Genomic DNA, 24,818 nt, shown 5'->3' on the forward strand with positions numbered 1-24,818 from the left:
TCCATTATTATAATATCCAAATCCTACAAACACACCAAACTTTGATAAAACATATTTATCGGATTCACACACTTGCTTGTATCCAAGCTTATTCAATACAGGACCAGAAATTAAATTCTTACGTAACTTAGGAACATATAATACATTAAACAAAGTAATAGTCTTTCCAGAACTGAATTCTAGCACCACGTTTCCTTTTCCTTCAACGGGAGCGAAATGATCATCTCCCATGTATAGAACAGAACCATCTTCCACTGGAACAAAAGTCTTGAACCAGAAACAATCCTTGCAAACATGTGTTGTGGCGCCAGAATCAATCCACCACGCGATAGCATCATCCTGCACATAAAATGCCTCAGAAGTTAGTGAAACCAAATTTTTAATCAAACTATTCAAATCACAAATTGATTTCTGACCTTGGTTTTCGGATTGGTCCTTAGACCCCTTTCCTGAACCACTTGCGTTTGTGTTGTCGTGCTTTTTGCCGAAACGACAATCCTTCTTGAAGTGGCCTGTTCTGCCACACTTCCAGCATTCTAGTTTCGGTTTCTTGTTAACACCGAAATTTCCCTTTATGTTATTTAAAGCACGCTTCTTTCCTTTGTTTTTGTTGTTATCATTCTTACCACCCTCTTCGATCATATTAACCGAGGGTCCAGCAATTTCTTTGCCTTTTCCTTTGTTATCCTCATGCGCTCGTAGAGATTCCTCTATGCGCAAGTGACTTCCAAGTTGGATCAAAGACAGTTCGTCTTTTCTATGTTTCAGATTGTGTTTGAAATCTTTCCATGAAGGAGGGAACTTGTCTATGATGCTTGAGACAGATATTGTTTCATCCATCTTCAATCCATGTTGTGTGAACTGTCCAAGGATTCGGAGGAGTTCATTGAATTGTTCCATGACAGACCTCGATTCAACCATTTTGTAATTGTTGAAATCGGTCACCAGGAACTTTTTACTAGATGAGTCCTCTGCCATGTACTTGGCTTCGAGACAATCCCACAATTCCTTTACAGATTCCACGTTTTGGTAAATATCAAATAAGGGATCAAACATACCGTTAAGAATGTGCCCTCTGCATATGTAGTCGTCGTTCTCCCACTTTGATCGGCGTCTCAGATTTTCAACCGTGTCATCCTCCTCAAGTTCTGAAATTGGTGTAGACAGGACGTGCACCACCTTCAACGTTGTCAACATGAAATGCATCTTCTTCTGCCAACGCCTGAAGTCTTGTCCTTGAAACTTGTCCAATTTTCCGAAACTTTTAGTCATCTCCTTGACGGTGCTTCCTCCTCCAGCCATGATTATCAGAAATAATACTTTGTCCGTTTGTTAGAAATGCGGTATGATAATCCTGGATATCTTCGAAGAATCGTGTTCGTTCACTTTCCGAACAAAGTATTTCAACCCTATTCTTGTATGGGTTCACGAAATCTTTGCGGGGATAATTTTCAAAGAGCAATCTGTTTTCTGACAATAGAGAACAAATCAGAATGTAGGGAGGAAGTATGATTTCGTATACCAAAATCGAGGCCAAATGACTCCTTATATAGGAGACCAATAACAGAAAACGAACAGACACACCTTTTCGGAAAAAAACGGTCATGTCTGTTGGGAAAGGGTTCAACTATTCAAATGAATTTTTTGAATGGGGCGCTGCCCGCCAGCGGGACCCCAGCCAGGGGCGGTTCCCCTTGGACCCCGGCAGGGCGCTGCCCCGCACCCCGCCAGGGGCTCTGCCCCTTGGACCTCGACGGGGCACTGCCCCGCACCCCGCCAGGGGCTCTGCCCCTTGGAACCCCGTTTCTATTATTCGTATTCAATTATACGTTTGGCTCGACGAGCGTGAACTCCCCACTACCCTAACTCGTTTCAAACTTAACGCATAATTGCATTGGCCTATAGTAAATCACATTACTACCAAAATACATTGATGATACTAAAATCACCAACAAAAATTTGCTCTTGGGGTATGATTAACGCTTTCATCGAGAGGTGGCACCATGAGACATCGTCGTTTCACATACCACATGGTGAGATGACGATCACACTCGACGATGTTGCGTGTCTGCTGCATCTTCTGATCAGAGGGAGATTCTTGAATCATTATAGGATCAGTAAGGAGGAGGCGTTGGATCTGTTGGTTGAGATGTTGGGAGTTACCCCTGAGAGTGGCCTGGAAGAGATTGATAAAACCTGAGGTAATGACGTCAGGTACCGTTATTTGGCTCGGGTGTTCGAAGAGGAGGTACAACGTGCACGAGAGGCTAATGGTGATTCCGAGAGAGTTATCATGCGCAGGAGGTATGCTATGAGAGCATACCTTTTGTATCTTGTTGGCACACAGATTTTAATGGATACCAGTGCCACTTACACTAATATCATGTACCTCCGATTTTTTGTTGATCTAGAGACGGTCCGCCAGTGGAACTGGGGGGCTGCTTGCCTGGTATACTTGTACACGAAGCTGGATGAATGGATTAAGTGGAATACGAAGCAGATAACCAAAATAATCGTACTACTATAACACTATATATATATACAGTAGTTCGGATTCAATAGCTTTTTGTTATTCAGTAATTTATGACTTTTTTCCAATTGTACATGTATTTGTATTATGTGTGAATCAACTGAAAATATATTAAAATAATTCTGACACTAGTAACAGCATAAACCAAAAATATATTACGGGTTTGAAACCGCAAATATACCCCTGCTTTTCAATCAATTTTAAAAATAAATGGTGCCTATCGGAAATATACTTCCGATTTTAGAGGGGCATTTTAAGAGTTGCAAAGGATCTTTCTTTTGAGCACGGGGTGAAATAATAATTTCCCTATATGTTTTATTGATTTGGGCATCACACCCTCTTAAAATCCAACCAAACCGACCCGCGAACACCCTAATTTTTACTCTTGAACCCATCTTAACATATTCCTTATAATTAACACATCATGCATATTTTACTATGGAGCATTTGGTTACTGCAAAATGATGTTCTATTTAGGGGTTTATAGCTCGGTTTGTAATGAGCAAAGTATCCATTATCTTCTCGTTTATTATAATAGTTGCATATTAAAAAGATACACACATAACAATTTTATAAAAAAAAAAAAAACTAATATTTTCTACTTAAATCTTCTACAATAATTTATTTAAAATGGGTATATGGACAAATGAAAAAGATAAAAACAAAATTGACAATAACATGTATATTTTAAGACAATTGTTAAGTGTATCTTAAGAAACATAAATATTACGATGAGACAAAGTTACAAATACGAACTTCTCAAAATTACAGAAAAAAACTTATACATACGATTGCAAACCGAACCAAACCAAATCAAACTGCATTATGTTACAAAATCTTACTAACCAATATATATTTCTTTAATTTTTTAGAGAAATCGACTAGTATTATGTGTATAATTTATCATATTCTTTGTATGATATTTTTTTTTAATTTATATATCATCAAAAAACAAAATATTAATCATTTACAAATACTATTTTTACAAAATATATTTTATCATATTCTTTTTATAATATTTATTTAAGAATGCAATTTTTTGTATATCATTCTTTCGACCTAAGATAAAATTGTAAGAGCATTTTTATGTTTCAAATTATAATCTCATATTGACAATTATAAACTTTTTTATGGTAGTGCATTAGTTTGGTTTTATTTGGTTTTATTTTTGAAAGTCAACCGAACCAAACCGAACTGCACGTTTTTTCTCTCGCGGTTCAGATGTTTTTTAGTGTAAAAACCGTCCAAACCGCACCGCGAACACCCCTAACTCCACTTATCCAATACACATACAGATCCTGCACTACTAAGACCAGACACAATATGACGCTTAAAAAGATTTTGCCTAATCGGCAAACTATCAACTGCTAAAGTCGCTTCTTTAATATTCCCAACTCTTTTGTTTTAGTAATTTCTTTTCAAATTTTTTTTAATTTGCATACTAAAGGCGCAAGTTAGCATCCGACTAATATAAAAAAAATCAATTAGATCAACATTGTAAATTAAAGAGAAAATAACTAGGAGATCTCAAAAGGAGGATTCAATGAATCACAAGAAAACTTTAATGACTTTATCTTAAAAACTCCATCATAAGCAAGTTGATATTTTTAAAAAACTTAATGTTATTGCTTGGTAAGTGAAATAACATCATGCTCCAAACCATTTTAAAGGAAAAAATTATATAATTTAAGCGAAAGTCTTGCACAAGAGATAAATTATAGACAATTTAATTAGACTTCCATATCCCCAAACAACTTAATGCAAAATGATCATATAGCTAGTTGGTATTTTGAAAACTTTAATATTATTGCTTGGTAATTGAAACATGTAATGAAGTAAACTCTTTACTATGCTAAATCTTATTTATTGGTCACCATATGCCCTAGAGAAGCAACAAAAACTATCCTAAACTAGAGGTATAATACAGAGAAATGGCTTCTACTACTATTACTATTTCTATGCTATATAAGACATGAAGATATGTATTGGCAATCCAATATCTCAACAAATCATCTATCTTTTGCCATGCCCTTGCTGTTTTCAGTTAGGTAACTCACATCATAATTGAATGATAGAACCCCATCTTTGTATATAGCTTATAGAGTAAGGTAATGAGAAAAAAATGCCATCATATACAAAAAGCTAAACGTACTTACTACACAAGTAATCACTTTTTTCATACCTCATGTATTTTGTCATGTCATGGGGCAATTATAACACTCTTTTCATACAATGTTTTCATTTCATGTAATCAATCAACTTACGCGTTCTTAACTTTCGTTTCAAGTTAAAGTCTCTATAGAGATGGAATAGAAGATATTGATCACAGATGCAAGTTCAACATTGTAACAATTAACGTAAAGAAAACCCTAACCCTAATAAAACCACCTTTTTGCAACATGAACAAAAATAATCCAACCATGGAGAAAGGGTTTAATGTGAATGATGTGATAAAAAGAAGAGAAAAATACTAATTTTAGAAAGGGAAAAGCACCAAAATTGGAAGAAAAATCTAGTTATAATTGAGAATGAATAACACAACACCATAGAAGGAAATTAACAAGAAAAAGAAAAACCAGCATAATCATTATAATCTAATTAGGGCATAGTTATTATATAAAGGAAACTCTAATTAAAAAGTTTCAAGTCTTAAATACCAAACCCAACAGAGGTTTCAGACTTTTAGTCTCCAAAACACAAAGCAACTCAGAGGCACAGACTCATATAGTTTTCCATCATAAGTTTGAGAACTTTAAATTATTCCCTACCAGATATTAATTAATATATAACTAAGCATCTTTAACCCAACATAAAAACATAAGCATCACCATCTTCATCTTCATGCTACTGCTCCTGCTCCTGCTCCAGTCCAGCTCCATCCGAAGCTCCTTTCATCTCCATTGGCTTGATCATGTCCTGAAGAAGTCCATCGTTGCTCATCAAATTTTCTGTCGATATTGAAAAATTGCATCCACCTAGATTTTGAAGGAATTCACCAAATATTACCGAAGAGTTGATAGAATTTTTTGTGGGGTTAACAACATTCAAAGGTGGAGAGTTGTGAGCAACAGAAGAGTTAACAACATTCAAAGGTGGAAAGTTGTCAGCAGAGTTAACATTCATTGCTGAAGCAATGTTGAAGGAGTTATTATAATCATTATTGTAGGGCAAAGTTGGCAATGCAGCTTGCTGAAGAATAACATTCTGATTCTGATTCTGAATTTGTTGTGGTTGGGACTGAGACATTTCAAATTGATTTCCAGCAACACCAACACAATTAGTTTTGATCAGGTTATCGTGGATTTTCTGGACACCAGCAGCAATAGCATCATTAGCATCATGCATGATTTCGAGGCCTGCAGGACGAGTCACCTTCGGAGCTAGGTGGGTGTGGTTGCCTTCATAACTGGTTAGCAGCATGGAAGGCTCAGGCGCATAACGCTCTATGCGCTTCTTTGCGTCACAACCTGGAGCTGTGCAACGGTAATAGCTCCTGTTTTACATATATCCAAACAAGAAAAAAAGAAATGTAAGTTCAATTCAATCAAGAATATGTGTAATCACTACTGCTATAGTTATTACATTACATATAATCTACAGAAAATCAAATACATAATTCGATTTTAAACGAGTCTTTGATCTGGGTGCAAGTTTCTGCAAAACTAATTAGCGAATGCAAAAACTTGCACCCAGATCTACGAAATTACATCGATAGATTTCACGATACCTAGAAAAAGGGCTTTTCTTGACACGTTTCTGGCCATACTTGCGCCATTGGAAACCATCATCCAAGTGATCAACTTCAGTTTCTGTTTTGACATTAACTTTTGTAGGTCTTTGCTTTTGCTTGTCCTTCTTCTTTGGTTTCACCCTACCACACACATAGAATTAATCACTGAATTCAAAATAAAATAAATAAAGCATATTTCATCATCTTCCTCAATCTTCTCTTTGACTGTAACTCCTGATTCCTTTTCTTTTTATTTTTTATTTTTTATATGAATAATAGTATTTATTTTTGAAAAAATAAAATAAAATAAATATATTTTAATCAACTCACGTTTTCTTCGCCTGATTTTGATCATTTGGATTCTCCACCGCTTCGATTCCATGATCTCCACCGTGATCCTCAGCTTCCTTTCCTTCAACAAGTTGCAGTCTATCTTCAGGTTCAGCTGCGGCAACAACCGGTTTGACAGCAACTGCACCAACCGGTTTGACAGCAACTGCACCAGCCTCATTGTAGGACGAAGGAATCGAAGACGAGTCCGAGACAGGCTGCTGCAAGTCAGTTTGGGTTGCAGCAGGTAGTGATTCTGGCGTGCCGGTTTCAAAGTTGAAGTCTGAGAACCAATAAAAAGCGTTGAAATCATCCATGTAACTAGAAAAAGAAGCATCACTTAGATTAGGATCAGACAGTGGTGATGGTGGTGGTGGCATGTTAAAGACGCTGCATGATGGTAAAGCAGGTGAGAAATGGAAATCAGTTATGCAACTTCCATCATTCATGTTGTTTTGAATCTCATCATCAGAAAATGGTGATGCTGAAGAATTCTCCATGATCATCACATACACTTTTTCTCTCTGGATTGTGTGCTGTGACTTGTGTAAGAGGTGTATATATAACCTTTTGCATATATTCCTCAGTGTTCTATCTGTTTCTTTTTTTTTTACTTTTTATTTAATGAAATATGTTTTTATTTGAAAAAGTAAGGCTTTTTAATTAATTTCACATGATAAATGAGTAGATGACAAAATGAGGAGATAAGAAAAAGGACATTTTGGGGATTTTACTAAATTAAAATTGTGTTCCCTAAGTTTTATAAATGTTTGACTTGGATCCTTTTACACGTTTTCACTTTCAGTTTCATTTTCATTTGTGTTTATCAGTATTATTTTTACTCCCTTTTATTTTCATGAAAATCATTTTATTTGACTAAATGATTCCAATTAAGAAAATATATAAAAGTATAATTATTTTGTTTGTGAAATTTGTATTATCTAAATTTTATTTGGGTTTGGACATCTTATGTTTAATGCCTTGTAGTTTTATTCCATGATTTTAGCCATGTTAAGTCTGGTTTTATATTGAATTAAATTTGAAGATGAACTATATATCAACTAGTTGAGATTACCTATTTATGCATGATCCGATGATTTCGATTTTAATCAAACAACTTGTTAGAAGTATAATTATTTTTCAAAAGCTTTATTCTAAAGTTAATCTTGTGGTTATAAGTATGAATCTGAATTGACTGCTTTGTAGAAGTATTCTTTTATTCATGTCATGAAATTGCTAATCATTCATTAATCATTGTAAGCTAGTTAATGAGATTCATCTCACATTCCATTGTCTACCAATTTTTTTTAGAAATCGACATTGCTTAATATTTGATGTTATTTTGATTTGTGTTAATTGATAAACTTGTTTCAAATTTTGAATGTATATGATCATTACTACTATAAATAATTTCTTTTATGATAAAATTTTTATCTCGTTCTACAAATAATCGAAATATATATTTAGGGTGCATCATATTTAATTGTTTTTTTTTATAAAATTCAATGTATTCTATCGATTTTATTAAACACTGAGAGAATAGATCTTTGAGGAACCTAACTTCGAATCCTATTTATTGTATTTTTTTTTTATCTTTTCAATTGACTTAGATATCAAGTGTTATATTTTTTCATTCGGCGTCTTGCTCTATTATTTTATAATTATTTTAAAATACGAAATTAATATTTATTAGATGAAAAAGAACTATAATTATGATACAAGATAGGGCTATTGTAGCAGTTATTTGGCTAGCATCGGTGTAGGGTATTTGGTTGGAGCGGAATGCTATTATCTTCAAGCGGGAGTCATTTAGCTTTGACAATTATAGTTCGGGGGTGGTTTCTAATTCGTGGTTGTGGCTTTGTTCTTTTTATAGGCTAAAATCGTGTTGTAATTTTTACGTTTGTAATATTCTACCGCTCTCATGTTTTGAGCAGTAGAAGCTTTCCGCTTTGTTTTCTCGGGCGGAATACCCCTTATACTCCTCTTTAATCCCATTGCCTATTACAAAAAATATACAAGAAAATTAAATTAATTATTTTCAATAAAAAATGTTGAGTTCATTATATTATTTACTTAGATGTCTCATTGTTTAAAATGACCTTATTTTTCTAATAATTTTTTTATTTAAAAATTTATCTTTTTCCTCGGTTATTTTGTTCAACCGATGAAAAACATCATTTGCATGAGTTTTCCAGAGGACGACGCTTTTCTATTTTTATTTTATTTTAAATTAATCTATTCCTTCAATTGTCTCTTATACCCCGACGTGAAAGTTCTTTTGCATTGAATACTTCACAGAATTAGACTTTAAGTTTTCAATATTCCTTGTTTCATTTTCATTCTCTTAAAAAAAGTAGACGATTTTCAACTTCATCAAAACACCTTAAGCTCAATAACCGCCTCTTGATTAATGTTCACCAAAGGTATGACTTCGATCCATTTAGTAAAGTAATCAATACTCGTTAATATGTATCTCTGATCTTTGGACGAAGCTGGTCGAATTTCGCCAACCAAATCTAATGGCCAACCTCTAAAGGGCTAATATGTAGTTCGTTTGCAGGAACATGTTGAATGTGTGCATGTACTTTGCACTCTTGACACCCTTTAGCAAACTCAATGCAATCCTTCAACATTGTAAGCCAATATATTCCTTGTCGAAACAATAACCATTTCATTTTGTGATCAACTTTATGAGTCCTACATGCCCCCATTGTGGATATTCGACATGAGTAAATATGCCTCACTTTCGCTAACGCATTATTTGAGCAAAATTCTTTCGGTGTGTTTTTGAATAATTTGTTTGCCATTAGAGTATAACTTAAAGCACGATACCTAATTTTTCGTTCTGCAGATGTTGTTGGGTCCTCCAAATAACTCATTATTGGCTTTTTTTTCAATCCGTGTCTACTAAGTTATCAATAGCCAATATTTCAAAGTTTTCTTCATCTTCATAACCCAACTTTGTAATCTCTAAGGCCAAAATACATTTATCAGCCTTATTTCAAATTATCTTTGTCGAGCTTATATTCAAATTATCTCAAAAACCTTCAACGTCCACAATTTCGTCAATATGAACATCCCTTCGCTAGGATTGTCTCTAAATCATCTAGATATCCTATCGAAACAACTTGTGTAGTTCAAATATTTCCTTAATGAAAATAATATTTTATATCCTCTTGAGCGTCGAAATTACAGTTAACAGAGAGGAAGAAAGAAAAGTATTAATATTTTAAAATAAGGATTTTATCTTTCAGGTTAAGACAATGGTTGAATAAAATAAAATAGATATTGTGTTGATAATGATCCGTGAGATAAATAAATTTTTAATTTTATTAAAATTAAAAAAAATCTTTATTATTTTTAGTGATAATAAATAAAAAGAGAAAAAATTAAAACGAAAGTGAGAAAGTCTAAGAAAAAGATATATTAGAGAGATTTGAAATTTTAATCAAAAGAAATAATAAGTGTACATAATATTTAATTGTGATTTAATTAGTGAATTTTGGAAAATGAATCTCACATGTCATCTTGTAATTAGTTAAATATTTTTTTTAATGTAAATAATTTACAATAGAATGATAATTTAGGGAGTTCATGTAATCGATAGGAGAAGTTGATTTCTGAAATTTTAAAGTGTTGAGTGTAAAATTTGAAGATGCATACAAGTAAAGTAGTATAATGTATTTGGTTTAATATAGGACTTAATTCATCAACATTTATTGACTCGAGTATTTCTTTTAAAAAGAAGTTGAAGAATTATTAAAAAAAAGTTAACATATTCAAAAAGTACATTAAGAAATCAAACATGAAAAACTATCTTGTAAAGTATACATTTAATATTTTTAATAATTTAAATTTGTTTCTTCTAAAACAATTTTTTTATTTTTAGTATTTTTTAAAACTTTTTAACTTGTGTAACTTGCTTTTGTTAGCATGGATCTCCGTAGAGATTATTTCGTTTGGAGGCTCCAAAGACGGAGAATTTTCCTCCCATAAGGATGAGGAAAAAACTCTTCTCGAAGGCACTTCGGGAACAGGGTGACGTAAATATCCCCCACCCCATTTAGTCTTCGTCCCGTCTAAAATAGCTTAATGTCCTTAATTTATATATAATTTTAAATTATTATGTAAGTTTATTTGTCATCTCATATAATTAATTTTATATACAAATTTAAAATATATATATGTATTGTTAGTAAAAGAGTGAAATCTAAATAATTATTTATTTTTATTTTTATTTGGTGACACTTAGTATTATAGATTAAATAGTGTTAAAATAATATATTTATCATAAAGGAATAATTTCTAAATATTTTATGGTAAGTTTTTTAAGCTTTTACTATTGTTTAAAATAATAATAAAAAATCATGTTTATGGATCTCCGCTTGAACCTTAGGAATTCGTGGGGACCTGCGGTGATCCGCGAAGACAGGAATGAGGGACAAAATCTCCCTGTAGCAGAGATCCGAAGCAGGGATGAAAAATAAATTTGTGTGCAGAAATTATGATAAGAATGTATTCTCCGACTCTGCCCCGTTTCATTTTCTAGTACTAAATGCACAAGTTCTCATAGCTTATAGAGTAAGACGATGAGGAAAAAGCCAACATATACAAATAGCTAAATGGTACTTACTACTCAAGTTATCATATTGCTTACTTTTTTCATACAATGTTTTCATCTCTTGTGATCAATCAATTTACGTGTTCTTCTTGTCTTTCTTTTCAAGTTAAAGTCTCTATAGAGATGGAAAAGAAGATATTGATCACATTAAACATTGTAACAATCAAGGTAAGAAAAAAACCTAACCCTAAACAAAATTGGTGCTTTTTGTACCATGATGAACAACAACAAATACTAATTTTAGAAAGAGAAAAGCACCAAATTGGCAAGAAAAATCTAGTTATATTTGAGAATATAAATAACACCATAGAAGGAAATTAACAAGTTAAAAGCAGCACAACCATCATAATCTTATTAGGGCACATATAGTCATTATATTAAGCAAACTCTAATTAAAAAGTTTCAAGTCTCAAATGCCAACCCAAGTGTGGTTTCAGACTTTCGGTCTCCAAAACTCAAAGCAACTCAGAGGAACAGACTCATAGAGTTTTCATCATCATCATCATCACCATAAGTTTGAGTACCTTAAATTATTGGCTATGATATAAATTAATATACATGTCACTGAAATAAACTAATACCATTACTAAATATCTTTAATCCAACATGAAAAACATAAGCATATATTTATCATCTTCATCTTCAAGATACTGCTCCTGCTCCAGCTCCAGCTTCACTCGAAGCTCCTCTCATCTCCCATGGCATGATCATATCCTGAAGAAGTCCATCGTTGCTCATCAAATTATTTGTCAACGTTGAAAAATTGCATCCACTTAGATTTTGAAGGAATTCGCTAAATGTTGTCGAAGAGTTGATGAAATTGTCGGCATTCTTAACAACATTCAAAGTTGGAGAATTGTGAGCAGCAGAAGAGTTAACAACGTTCAATGGTGGAGAATTATGAGCAGCAGAAAAGTTAACAACGTTCATAGGTGGAGAATTACGAGCTGCAGAAGAGCTTACAACATTCATAGGTGGAGAATTATGAGCTGCAGGAGAGTTAACAACATTCAAAGGTGGAAAGTTGTCAGCAGAGTTAACATTCATTGTTGAAGCAATGTTGAAGGAGTTATTATAATCATTATTGTACAACAAAGATGGCAATGCAGGTTTCTGAAGGATCACATTCTGATTCTGGTTCTGAAACTGTTGCGGTAGCGACTGAGACATTGCAAATTGGTTTCCAGCAACACCAACACCATTTGCTTTGATCTGGTTATGGTGGATTTTCTGGACACCAGCAGCAATAGCATCATCATGCATGATTTCGAGTCTAGCAGTACGAGTCACCATCGGAGCTAGGTGGTTGTGGCTTCCTTCATAACTGGTTAGCAGCATGGAAGGCTCCGGCGCAAAACGCTCTATGTGCTTCTTTACACCACAACCGAGAGTGGTGCAACGGTAATAGCTCCTGCTTTGCATATCACCAAACAAGAAAAAAAGAAATGCAAGTTCAATTCAAGAATATGTGAAATCACTACTATAGTTACTACGTTACATATAATCTAAAGAAAATCATATTCATAATTTGATTATAAACATGTCTTTGATCTGGGTGCAAGCTGAAACTTGCACCCAGATCTACGAAACTATATTGATATATTTCATGATACCTGGGAAAAGGGCTGTTTTTGATCGGTTTCTGGCCATACTTGCGCCACCTAAAACCATCATCCAAGTGATCAACTTCAGTTTCCATCTTGAAAGTAACTTTTGCCGGTCTTTGCCTCGGCTTGTACTTCCTCTTTGGTTTCACCCTACCACACACATAGATTTAATCACTGAATTCAAACAATAAATACCTAGATGTTTTCTTTTAGTATTTCATTTCCAATGGAGCCCTGCTCAAATGAATTCTTATTCAACACAAACAGACATATAAACAAAAACATATTTCATCATCTTCCTTAATCTTCTCTTTGACCGTAACTGCCTGATTCCTTTTCTTTTCTTTTTTATATTATTTTATCAATAACATTTTATATTTTGAATTAATAAAATAAATAAATAATTCAAAGATATTTTAATCTACTCACGGTTTCTTAGTCTGATTTTGATCATTTCGATTCTCCACCACTTCGATTCGATGATCTTCATTGTGATCGCGAACTTCAGCTTCAGCTTGTTTTCCTTCAACAGATTGAACTCCATCTTCATTCCCAGCTACTGCAACAACTGGTTTGTTAGCAACAGCACCAGCGTCATTCAACAACGAAGTATTCGAAGAGGAACCCGATACAGCAGTCGCCTGACTATTCAAAGCCTCAGACGGCATGGCAGGGGACAGAACCGGCAAAGGAGGGAGCTGCAGGTCAGTTTGGGTGGCAGCACAAGCAGGTAGTGATTCTGACGTGCCGGTTTCAAAGTTGTAGTATGGGAACCAAGAGGTGTTGAAATTGAAATCTTCCATGTAACCAGCAAAAGAAGCATCATTTAGATTATGAGGATCAGACAGTGGTGATGGTGGTGGTGGCAAGTTAAAGACGCTGCATGATGGTAAGGCAGGTGCGAAAGGGAAATCAATTGTGCAACTTTCCATGTTCATGTTGTTTTGAATCTCATCATCAGAAAATGCTAATGCTGAAGAATTCTCCATGATCATCACATACAATTTCTCTCTCTTTCTCTCTCTAGGTTGTGTGATGTGACTTGTGTCAGAGGTGTATATAACCTTTGCACATATTCCTCACTTTTCTCTCTTTTTCTTTTGTATTTTTCCTTTTTATTTAATGAAACATGTTTTTATTTGAAAAATAAATGGAGTATGTTTTAATTTTCTTTTATATTTTTCCTTTTTATTTAATGAAATATGTTTTTATTTGAAAAATAAATGGATTATGTTGTATTTGATTTTTAGAAAGGTAGGCTTTTTATTAATTTCACATGATAAATGATGATAAATGAGTAGATGACAAAATGAGGAGATAAGAAAAACAAAAAGAACATTTTGGGGATTTCCTAAATTTATGTTTGACTTGTATACTTTTATACGTTTTCGTTTCATTTTCATTTGAGTTTATCAGAATTATTTTTACTCTTTTTTCCTTCAATGATCATTACTTTTTGTTAAAGAAAAATTTCAATAATAACAATTAAAATGAAAGCGCAAAAGATCCGTATATTATATTAAGGTGAATTTTTATTTACCTAATTCTTATTTACCCAATTTAAAAAGTTGGATAATATTATCTTTAATGTAAATTGTCTTGAAAATAATAAATAATTTACTATTTAGTAAATAATTAAATATATAAAAGTTAAATAGTATTATGTGATTGATTGAAGGTACGCTACTCATCTTTTTGTGATGGATAGAGAAGTTGTCCCCTTATATTAATCGGCACAAAAATTTCTCTCTTAAAAATATGAAATATTTGAACTTGTAATTTTTTAAAGAGAAGCTTTTTAGGGACAGTTTATTTTAACTTTTTTTTTAAAAAATGATTTTTGTAGTGCAACAAAGGGTCCGTTTATTTTGGCTTTTTTAAAAATGATTTTCATAGTGTTACATAATTTTGTGTAAAAAAATTTTACAAAAAAACTTTTTATAAAAGCTTCAAATGAAAATTTGGTTTGAATAGTTATTCTTAAAATGTGATTTTAGATATTTCATGTATTTAATGAAAAAAATTGGATATCAAAATTTCAAAATATCACTTAATTTTGAAACTATTTTAAATATTTTTCAAATACAACTTTTTGAAAAAATTGCGATTTTGACTAGATTTTAGTGTTCAATAATGTATGTTTATGTAATAGGATGTCAAAATTAGTGTTTAATTTTAAAAAAAACGAATATAAAAAAACTTGTAATATTTTGAAAAACGGTTTTGTAAAATCAATTTTAAAAAATACAAAGTAAAAAATTTATTTTTTTAAAGCAGAAACAAAATGGCCCAAAATTTTGTATAAAAAAAACTTATAAATAAAATTTTCATAAAATTTGAATAGTTATTCTTAAGATGTTATTTTAGATATTTTATCATTTTATTAAAAAAAATTATATCAAAATTTTTAAAAAAATTACTTAATTTTGAACCTATTTTAAATATTTTTTCATAAAAATTATTTTTAAAATACAACTTTTTAAAAAAATTGTAATTTTGGCTATGTTTTGATCTTCAATAATGTAAGTTTATGTGATAAGATGTCTAAATTTGTCTTTTAATATACAAAAATAAATATAAAAAAACTTATAATATTTTGAAAAACTATTTTATAAAATTTATTTTTGAAAATACAAAAAAAAATCTATTTTTTTAAAGTTAAAACAAACCGACTCTTAGGCTCTGTTTGATAAAATTAGTTGGTAGCTGATAGCTTATAGCTAGTAGTTAGTAGCTGATAGTCGGTAGCTGATATATAATAGCTTATAGCCGATGACTGATAGCTGATAAGCTATCATGAATCTTTGGAAAATTAGTCATTTCATTAGTTGATAGATACAAAATGACATTAAAGATCATTTTAATTAATAAGAATAATAATATTTTGTTAAAATAATAAGAATATAAATGAAGAAAAAATTCACAAGCTAAAAAAATATGGAGAGAGAAAACTAAATGTGGAGAGAGAAAACTATTATTTATTATTTTTAACCATTAAATTGAAAAGAATCAATGGTCTAGATTTGAAGTAAGTTATACTAACTTACTCCTGGAGTAAATATAACCCTCCTTATATATATATATATATATATATATATATATATATGGCAAATCATATGAAAATGAGTAAGTTATATGAGAATGTAATAACAACCATTTGATTTATATTTAATGGTTGAGATTAAAAGATATTTTTTAAAATTTGATTAATAATTTCTCTTTCCTCTTAATGACACATGATTTATTAAAGATCACAATTTAATCTCAACCATTCTTTTTTCAATCTAATGGTTCTTATTCACTCTCACATTCTCATATAACTTATCCATTCTCACTAGATATGCCCTCATATATAGGGCATATCATATGAGAATGCCTTTTTTATATGAGAATGTGAGAATGAATCTGAACCATTGGATTCTAAAAAAATGGTGGAGATTATGTGTGAATCTTATTTTATCTCTCTTCAATCTTTTATTTTATTGATGGAGGAGAGAGAAAAAAAATTCAAATATAATCTCTACCATTTATGATATGTCCTCATGTATATATATATATATATATATATATATATATATATATATATATATATATATATATATATATAAATTAATTTAATTATATAATACAATAATATAATGAAACTAACTATCAATTTCTTTATTAAGAATAGGTTAAATTACAGTTTTTGTCCCCCTATTTTGCGTGATTCACGAAATTAGTCCTCCTATTTCAAATTCAAACAGTTTTGATCCCCTATTTTAAATTCTAACAGTTTTAGTCCTCCTCTCATATTTTTTATAAAAAATCGATGAGATTTTTTATTTTTTTACTTATGTTTTTAGGTATAAATTATAAAAATATGTTTATATACGATGATTTGTCTTATTTCATAAGTAACTTGTTATTTAAAAAATTAAAACATCGTTAATTTTAAGTGTAAAAGTATGAAAGAGGGTCTAAAACTATTCAAAGTATAAAATAAGGGGACTAAAACTGTTTAAAATTAAAACAGAGGAACCGAAACTGTTTAAATTTAAAATAAGGGGATCAATTTCATGAATTAGGTAAAATAGGGGGACCAAAACTGTAATTAAACCTTAAAAATATCATATTTTGTTATTTTATATTTATCATCTAGTATAACAACTAATTTACAAAATATTCAAATTAATTTATTAACTCTATCAATTACTAGCTACCAACTACTATCAACTACCAGCTAAATTAATATATTTTGATGTTATTTCTTAATTATACTTTTTTTAAGGTTTAAAGTTTATTAGGATCTGACTCCCAAGCCAACTCATGTAAAACTTTTTTCATAATAGAATTTTTTTTGTGTGTTTTAATTAATTAATTTTTATTATTTATTTACGAATTACCATTATATATTGACGCTCAGTTATAAGAATTGTATTGACTAGATGGTAGATTATTTTATTTGTCTATTATCATTAAAAATCAATTGGAGTTACAATGAAAATAACTTATTTATTTTTTATGAATTCAACTAGAAAATGTTCCCACCGACCAAACTACTATTTTTTAATGAATTTAACTAGAAAGATGATAGAAATGAACAATCAAACGTTTATAATCTAGAAAGCTAAAAAAATAAAGAATAAAAACTTATGAGAGACTACAATGAATAATAAAAATAATTTAATGCACATTTGATAGTAATATATAATATATTTGTCATCTAAACTAAATAACAAAATTATATTTGCTTTTATTGTATAGTGGAGTGGATCAATATGATTTAGGCAAATCAATTTTGATAAATAAAAAAACAACAACAATAAGTAAGTCATGTTCCACTAAATGATAGTTAGCTATAATGATCAATATTTAGATTAATGTTTAATATAAACTCATATATTTATATAAATTATTAATCTCAAAATATTTTTAACATAGAAATATCATGTTAAAATAATTAGTTTAAATTTATAAATGATAACTCTTCTAGCGTTTAAATTTTTTCATCTCATCAACTCTACTTAGTACCGATTTTATCAATATTCTTTCAACATATCTAAATTATTTAAGTTTATTTTTTATTATCTCCTTTATAATAGATGCTACTATAACACACTCTCTAATATTTTTATTTATATTTCTATCTTAACTAATCTTACTATAAATTTAATTCATTACACTTATTTTATTATTGTGTTAATTTTAACCGTTTAATATTCTATTTCATATAAAGTTTTATTATAGTTCGATAAAAAGTTTCTTCAAGTTAAATGGTACTTTCTCTGTCCCATATGATAAGAGAAATTTCATTTTTAAATTCATTAAATAATTAATGTATCTGATCTAAATATAAACTAAATACAATAATTATTCAATAGTAAAAAATAAACTTTTCTTATAATATGAGACGGAGAGAGTGTATTTCCGTGTCACGTGGAACCATGAGGCCTTTAAAATATATAAATAAATTTTACAAATTACATAATTTATTACTATTTCGACCAATTTGATTCGCTACAACTCATAAATTTTTTAAAAACAAAATAATGATCATTATCAAAAAATAAATAAAATAGAAGATGCATTTACAGTATAAATTAATTTTACACTATCAATAAAATTATTGTGTATTTCACTAAAACGAAAATTTTTAATTAATAAAATGTTATAGATAAATGATAAACTATTATTAAATAACAGTGTAAAATTATTTTATAATATCGATAAATATCTATTAAACTCGTGAAAATATATTTACAATAGTTTGGCTCGCACTCAAAATAAAATGTTTTACTTAATTTATTCTAATTATTTTTATTTAATTGTTTATTGGTGTGTGAAAGGAGTGTTATAGATTGGTTAGAGTTGAAAATTTGGAAAAACAGGTTGGCTTGGGATGAAACCTACCTTTACGGTTACCGGTAATAGCCGGTTTTAAAACTGAATTTGCGTTTTACTGCAAAAAGTAGAGCATGGGTGGGTCCCGCTTGACGCGGTTATTTGACTGGTAACCGGATATAGTGTGAAAGGGGGGAGTGTACACGTGGCATTGTGAGTAAAAGGTTTTACGCTTTTTGCGATATTTCTTTTTGAATTTATTTTCTTGCAAAATTCACCTTTCATTTTCTTTAATTTATTCTTGTCTGACCGGAATTTTGTCTTATTCCATGCACCTGCACCAAAAATGTGTATCTATTTCATAATCTGTGGAAAATAAATAAAAAGTATACTTGCTCTTTAATAGTCATTAAGGCATCTATATCTAATTTTAAACATGCACTCAACTTTTATTTACTTTTTCAAATTAAATGTTATTTTTGAGTTGTTCACAATTGAGTTGATTTAAATTTTAAACAATTAGAAGACTTAATAATAAATAGTAAAGTATTTATGTTAATTAAAATATTTTCTTTCATCATATTTGTACCAAAAAATTTATTTTTTTACATTTATTGAATAATCAATATATTTGAATTATTATATAAAAATTAGATATTTTAATTATTTTATTAATTAAAAAATAAAAATTCTCTTATAAATTAGACTAGGAAGTTTAATAAATAAGGATATGTTGGTAGAAAAAATAATGCATCAATATTTTAAAGAGACAAATAATTTTAGATAAATAAAAATAGAAAAGATGACATAGATTATGAGAACAAAGGTGTCATTTATTGACAAAATAATATGATAAATGTTTAAATATGTAAATAGTCCATGTAAGTTAATGAGTTTTTGTTTTTCATCATTGTATTTATTTTTAAAATAATCTTTGAATGTTAATTTTTTTTATCCGTTCATATATCTTTAAAATTCATAACAAATTTTGCTGGTAAGGAAGGATTTTAACCATTTTTCCTATAAAATTTACTATGAATTTTAACGTTAGAGATGAATAACAACAAAATTTTAACATTCAAAGACTATTTTAAACAAAAAAAGACATATAGAGAAAATTAAAAAAAAAAAAAACTATCTAACTTACAAGTAGTAGGTAATCATATATGTCAAATTTACCACACAAAAAACAGATATACAACAACAAAAACCAAAAGAAGCGGAAAAAATACTTTGAAATATGACACAAAAATAAGCCCAAGCAACTAAAAGACCTTACCTTGTAGGATCCAGACTAGATCTCAATCTACTATTGGTTAAGATAGAAGTTATGGTTCTGAAGCTAGTTATAGAAAGTACATGAGCTCACCTATGTTCTACCTAGAAACCATTTCTTAAAAAAATACAATTTACCCCACTTCTTTGACCAAAGTTGAAACACTAGAAAAAATATCATCATTATGGACTATCATAATAGACCAGACAACAACCTGAAAAATCATAGTAAAACCACTCATAGATGTAATCATACAAACTAAAGAAAGGAAAAACTAAAAGAAGATGCATTTGATCACCGAGAATTACCAACTGTCGATTCAACCACATAAAAATTCTATACCTCATTGTCAGAGTAAGACCACAGGTGAGAGAAAGATGTGAACCGACTCAATTGAACCCCCACACAAGTGTCATGAGATCCCATCATGATCATCGATAACACCCCGATTAAAAAGTTCTCTCTAGAAGAAAGCCTATCTTACAAAAGTTGCAAAGAGAAGACCACTGCCTATAAGGAGTCCATCTAATCCAGATTCAAGGAAGGGTCAAGTTTTCAACCGGATGAAAGGGAAAAAACGGGATATTGAGATCTAACAAAATATTGTAAGCATGGGAAAACTGAGAATAAACCATATTTTGTATGATTCCAACTCCACTTATCCTTATCCTGAAAAAGAGTAAAGCCATTAAGAATATAGAGAAGGTTATCCATCGCTGGCACCTCACGAAGGGAAAAGAAAGGTCTTCCCCACGTGAGTTCCTAGACAATATTTCCATTTTTCCACCTGCCATCTCTTCCACTAACATATCAAGTTGATTAGAAATTAAAAAGAGCTCAGGAAACCTAATCTTAAGGGGGTGGATCCTACTCAAGGATCCTCCCAAAATAGTAATGGGTCCAATTCCACTCTCTTAAAAATACCATCAACAAACCAATCATATGAGTCATCCTTTTTTAACCCAAGAAAAGTCATATCTTTCCACCAAGAAGAAAAAGACCAGATACCTAATGTCGTCCTCCCAAAAAGAATAAACAATTGAAGCACAATAACATCACACCAAAGATCATAAGCACATGTAATCAACCTTTATCTCCATTTAACAAAAAAAAAAGAGACTAAATTAAACAATCAGAGATCTTTAACTTATTTATTAGTTCATTTCGATTTCACGATTAATTGTTTCTACTTTTAAGTTGGAACTTTGTTAGTAAAGTCAATAATTTCTCTTAATTTTTAACTCAAAAAATTTCATGGTGATCAACATTATTGGTCGTATATCATAAACATTATTAATTTTAACTCTAAATATTTAAGTTGGACCAACATTATTTATTGTGGCAGTCCACCATACACATCATTAATTATTTTTTAAATTTTACACACTATTGAACGTTAGAGTTTTATTAAACTTAATATGAATAAATGTATAATTTAGTCCAAAAGTTATCTGTATTTTTTAATTTAGTCCTTAAATTATTAGAATAAACTAAAAGGTTCATAAATTTTTCTTTCATATAACTATTTATTATTGTTTTGGATCTGCTAATGGCCCAAATGACCAAGGCACAATCCATCTTAAATCCCCTCTACTCGGCCCAAAGTATAAAAATAGTTCACATGAGAAGAGTTAGGTACAATCTCTGATCTCCAATTTCAATATACTAATCTAGAATCTTGAACTGACTTCGACATTGGAGTCCTAACCATGCATACGCACCCTGCGCCACCGTAAAGGAGATCAGAGTCACTTTTCAAGATCAACAATTATCTAACTCTTTTCAATTCTACTTCTCGAACAACGATAAAGCATCTATTTATGACAGATTCTTGGGACCGATACCAGACACGATGTATGTGACATTGTATACCAGAAACAATAGTTTGCAAACTAGATAGCAAATAACAATTAAAGCAATAAAGAACACAAATACTTCGTAACCTAGTTCGGTGAAACCACACCTATGTTTGGAAGGCATTCTACCCAATAAAGGAAATTCACTATTTTGAATTAGTAAATTAGTCTTGTAGGAACAACAACCTCATGTTGTTCAATGCCTCTTCCTAATTCTAGTTACTTTTTATTTAGGACTCTCTATTGAACTATTTCACTCTCAATAGTCAGAAGGACAAATGGACTTACTCTGAACTCTCCTAGTTCAAGGTCATTTTCCTAATACTATTCGTGAAGATTCATTATACACTCACCCTATATATGAGAAACCTCTCATTTTCACTCAAACATTCTCCCGAGTGTTTGGACAAAACAATATGATTAATTAGACAAAACAATCTAAAACTCCCATCAAATTTTGTTCTCAAACTTACATAATAAGTATCTAGGCACTAGAGTGGTGCATAATAATACTCAAACAAAGTCTCAAAAATATAAATCCTAACATAAAGAATCTTCAATACATGCACACATCAAACTCTAGGTTTAAGCCTCCTCATATAGCAATGCTAACTACGGGCTTTTATCCTTGAATAAGATCACGTCCAGAAATATAGATGATTTTGTTTTATTTTGTTTTCCCCAAAAACCTCCAAAAGACATGATTTGATTTGATTCAAACTCAAATTTAAATCTCCATTTAAATTAAATTGATCTCAACTAATCTTTAACAAACAAATCAAATAAGTCACTACTAAAAGATATCAACCAATCACATTGCGAAATCTCCATATTTTACGCTCAAAACAACAACAATTATAACTTGTTATCAATGGCCAGATGTTCCACACATGTTAGAACATTCAGTTTAACATTTGTCCTTTTGACATAGTTCTGAATCTTTGAAAAAATCAAATAATGTTTTTACTTGATATAACTCATAATTCCAACTTCTCAAGTAAAGGATTTAGAATAAATCTCTTGCTAGAACTAAATCACACTTCTAAATCTCGTATTGAAGATCTTCTCATTAAGTGCATATCCATATCTTGTAATTAAACAAAATATATTGAATCTCTTCATAGAATATTTGTTTAATTAAATCTTCAGCACAATCTTGTATAAAACTGAACCAAATTTATCTTCAAAGCATATCCAATTAAATATTTTCTTCAATGCAAATCCAAGCAAATCTTTCATCTCCAAATATTTTTAATTAATTCATGTCTAATTAAATCTTCTTCAAACTTATGGATTAATAAAATATTTTTATCAAATCTTACTAAATAATATTTTCTAAAGGATATATCAACAAATCTTCCAGGATTCAAACACCAATCTTGCACAGTTTCACTCACAAGACTTGGTCTGCAGATTGAGGCTAGATGCTGGAACACATGCTGGATCATTTGTTCCACATGTTGCCTCTGCACAAAATATATATTGTACATATGTTTTAACTAATGCATCCAATCAAAAGGAGAAACAATCTCTCTCTTTGGCAAATTTTGGCTAAAACAACTTACCAGATGTGATCTTCAGGAAGTAGTGCAAGTAGCACACCATATCACACATAAAAGAAAATAGAGAAAATAGTAGCAGCAGATGTGGCACATAAGTAAGGTGATTGTTATACATCAAGAGATCAAACAAACACATACACATCATATCATGCTGGAACATCTTATCCCACATGATCATTACTCTGCCATTTTTTCCACAATTTGGTAAAGGTATAGAAAGAATCACAAACAAAACATCAAGCTTCTGGATCTAAAACACAAGTTTAATAGGAGCAACATCCAACTAGTACAACACACATATTTATCCAAAAGAACTAAAAAAGGAAAAATCTTCAACAAAGGACACAAGACCGTCTTTAACAAAGGAACACCAAAATAGTAGTAGCAGAAACAACAAGTTAAGGTGAAAAAGCTCCAACACATATGTTGGCCACAATGTCTAAGACATATTTCCCAACAAACATCTTATATCTAACCTCAACAACCCATAAGGAATACCATCATTCTTAACCACAAATTTCCTTCATCAACTGGGCACAATCTCTAACATTCAACATTATCTTAATAACCAAGCTCATTAAGAAGCTCCAAAATTTTACTATACTTCAGTGCTCCAGCATAATGTTCTTCTTAATCCTTACTTTTAGTTTCCTCTTCCTCATCAACTTCCTTTTCCTTGGCCAATAATGTCAATAGAGGGAACCTTCCTTTATCATGCACCATTCTATACTCCTTGATGCTTTAAATATTACATTTAGAAGTAATGTTCACAATAAACTCCTAGACCAACTTTTCATATTAAGGACCAATATTAGTAACAGTCTTCATCAACTTAATAACCTTTACCAGTTCTATACTCTCTTTACAATCAAGAGCATCTGTAACTAGCTCTTCTTCACAAACAACTATTCGTAGAAAAACTATATCCACTTATGAACACTTGTTTCAGAATGTAATAACACATTATCCAGGGGAGAAGCAGCAGTATTCATAAGAGTCCTCTTTCCACCAACCTTTCTCCTTATGATGGACACCATGTCCTGGACATCTGCTTCAACATCTATCTTAGTTTCAGTTGTTTGAAAAAGTTTTCTATTGACTTCAGAATTAACAAGGGAAAGTTATTTATCCTTCCTTTTAGTTGAAAACTTAGCCACCAATATATATCATACATGTTGCCTTGAACATCCTTATTAACATTTTCATTACCATCTTTGAGATGTAGTCAAAGATGTAGTCATTCATTTGATTCACTTGAAAATCAGGAAAGTTGGTAACATATCTTACCATGCATAACTCAAATTCAGACTACACTTGTTGAATAAAATGATCCACCATCTTTCACACATGCCCCAAATGTGAACTATCATAAGATTCTCATTGTCTATCAAAGTAACATCCTCCTGCAGCTGAACAACCTCTTCAAATATTAAAACTTCTTTTGACAGCTTCCTTTCAAGGAACATCCTTTTATGATACA

The 24,818-nt window shown here is 30.7% G+C and overlaps 2 protein-coding genes across 2 annotated transcripts; both read right to left on the reverse strand.

Moving 5' to 3' along the window:
- Positions 1–5,225: 5,225 nt before the first annotated feature.
- Positions 5,226–7,073, reverse strand: LOC131602302 (WRKY transcription factor 6-like). The gene is made up of 3 exons (XM_058874386.1): positions 6,591–7,073; positions 6,258–6,401; positions 5,226–6,023 (listed from the first exon to the last, which is right to left on the reverse strand). The coding sequence occupies exons 1-3, from the start codon at positions 7,037–7,039 to the stop codon at positions 5,375–5,377; spliced, it is 1,242 nt and encodes a 413-aa protein (XP_058730369.1). The 5' UTR covers positions 7,040–7,073; the 3' UTR covers positions 5,226–5,374.
- A 4,505-nt stretch (positions 7,074–11,578) lies between these two features.
- On the reverse strand, positions 11,579–13,810 carry LOC131660130 (probable WRKY transcription factor 47). The gene is made up of 3 exons (XM_058929321.1): positions 13,251–13,810; positions 12,828–12,971; positions 11,579–12,625 (listed from the first exon to the last, which is right to left on the reverse strand). The coding sequence occupies exons 1-3, from the start codon at positions 13,808–13,810 to the stop codon at positions 11,857–11,859; spliced, it is 1,473 nt and encodes a 490-aa protein (XP_058785304.1). The 3' UTR covers positions 11,579–11,856.
- Between the last annotated feature and the right edge of the window lie 11,008 nt (positions 13,811–24,818).

The sequence above is a fragment of the Vicia villosa genome, linkage group LG1, assembly GCF_029867415.1.
Source record: "Vicia villosa cultivar HV-30 ecotype Madison, WI linkage group LG1, Vvil1.0, whole genome shotgun sequence".
In the NCBI taxonomy this organism is placed as follows: domain Eukaryota; kingdom Viridiplantae; phylum Streptophyta; class Magnoliopsida; order Fabales; family Fabaceae; genus Vicia; species Vicia villosa.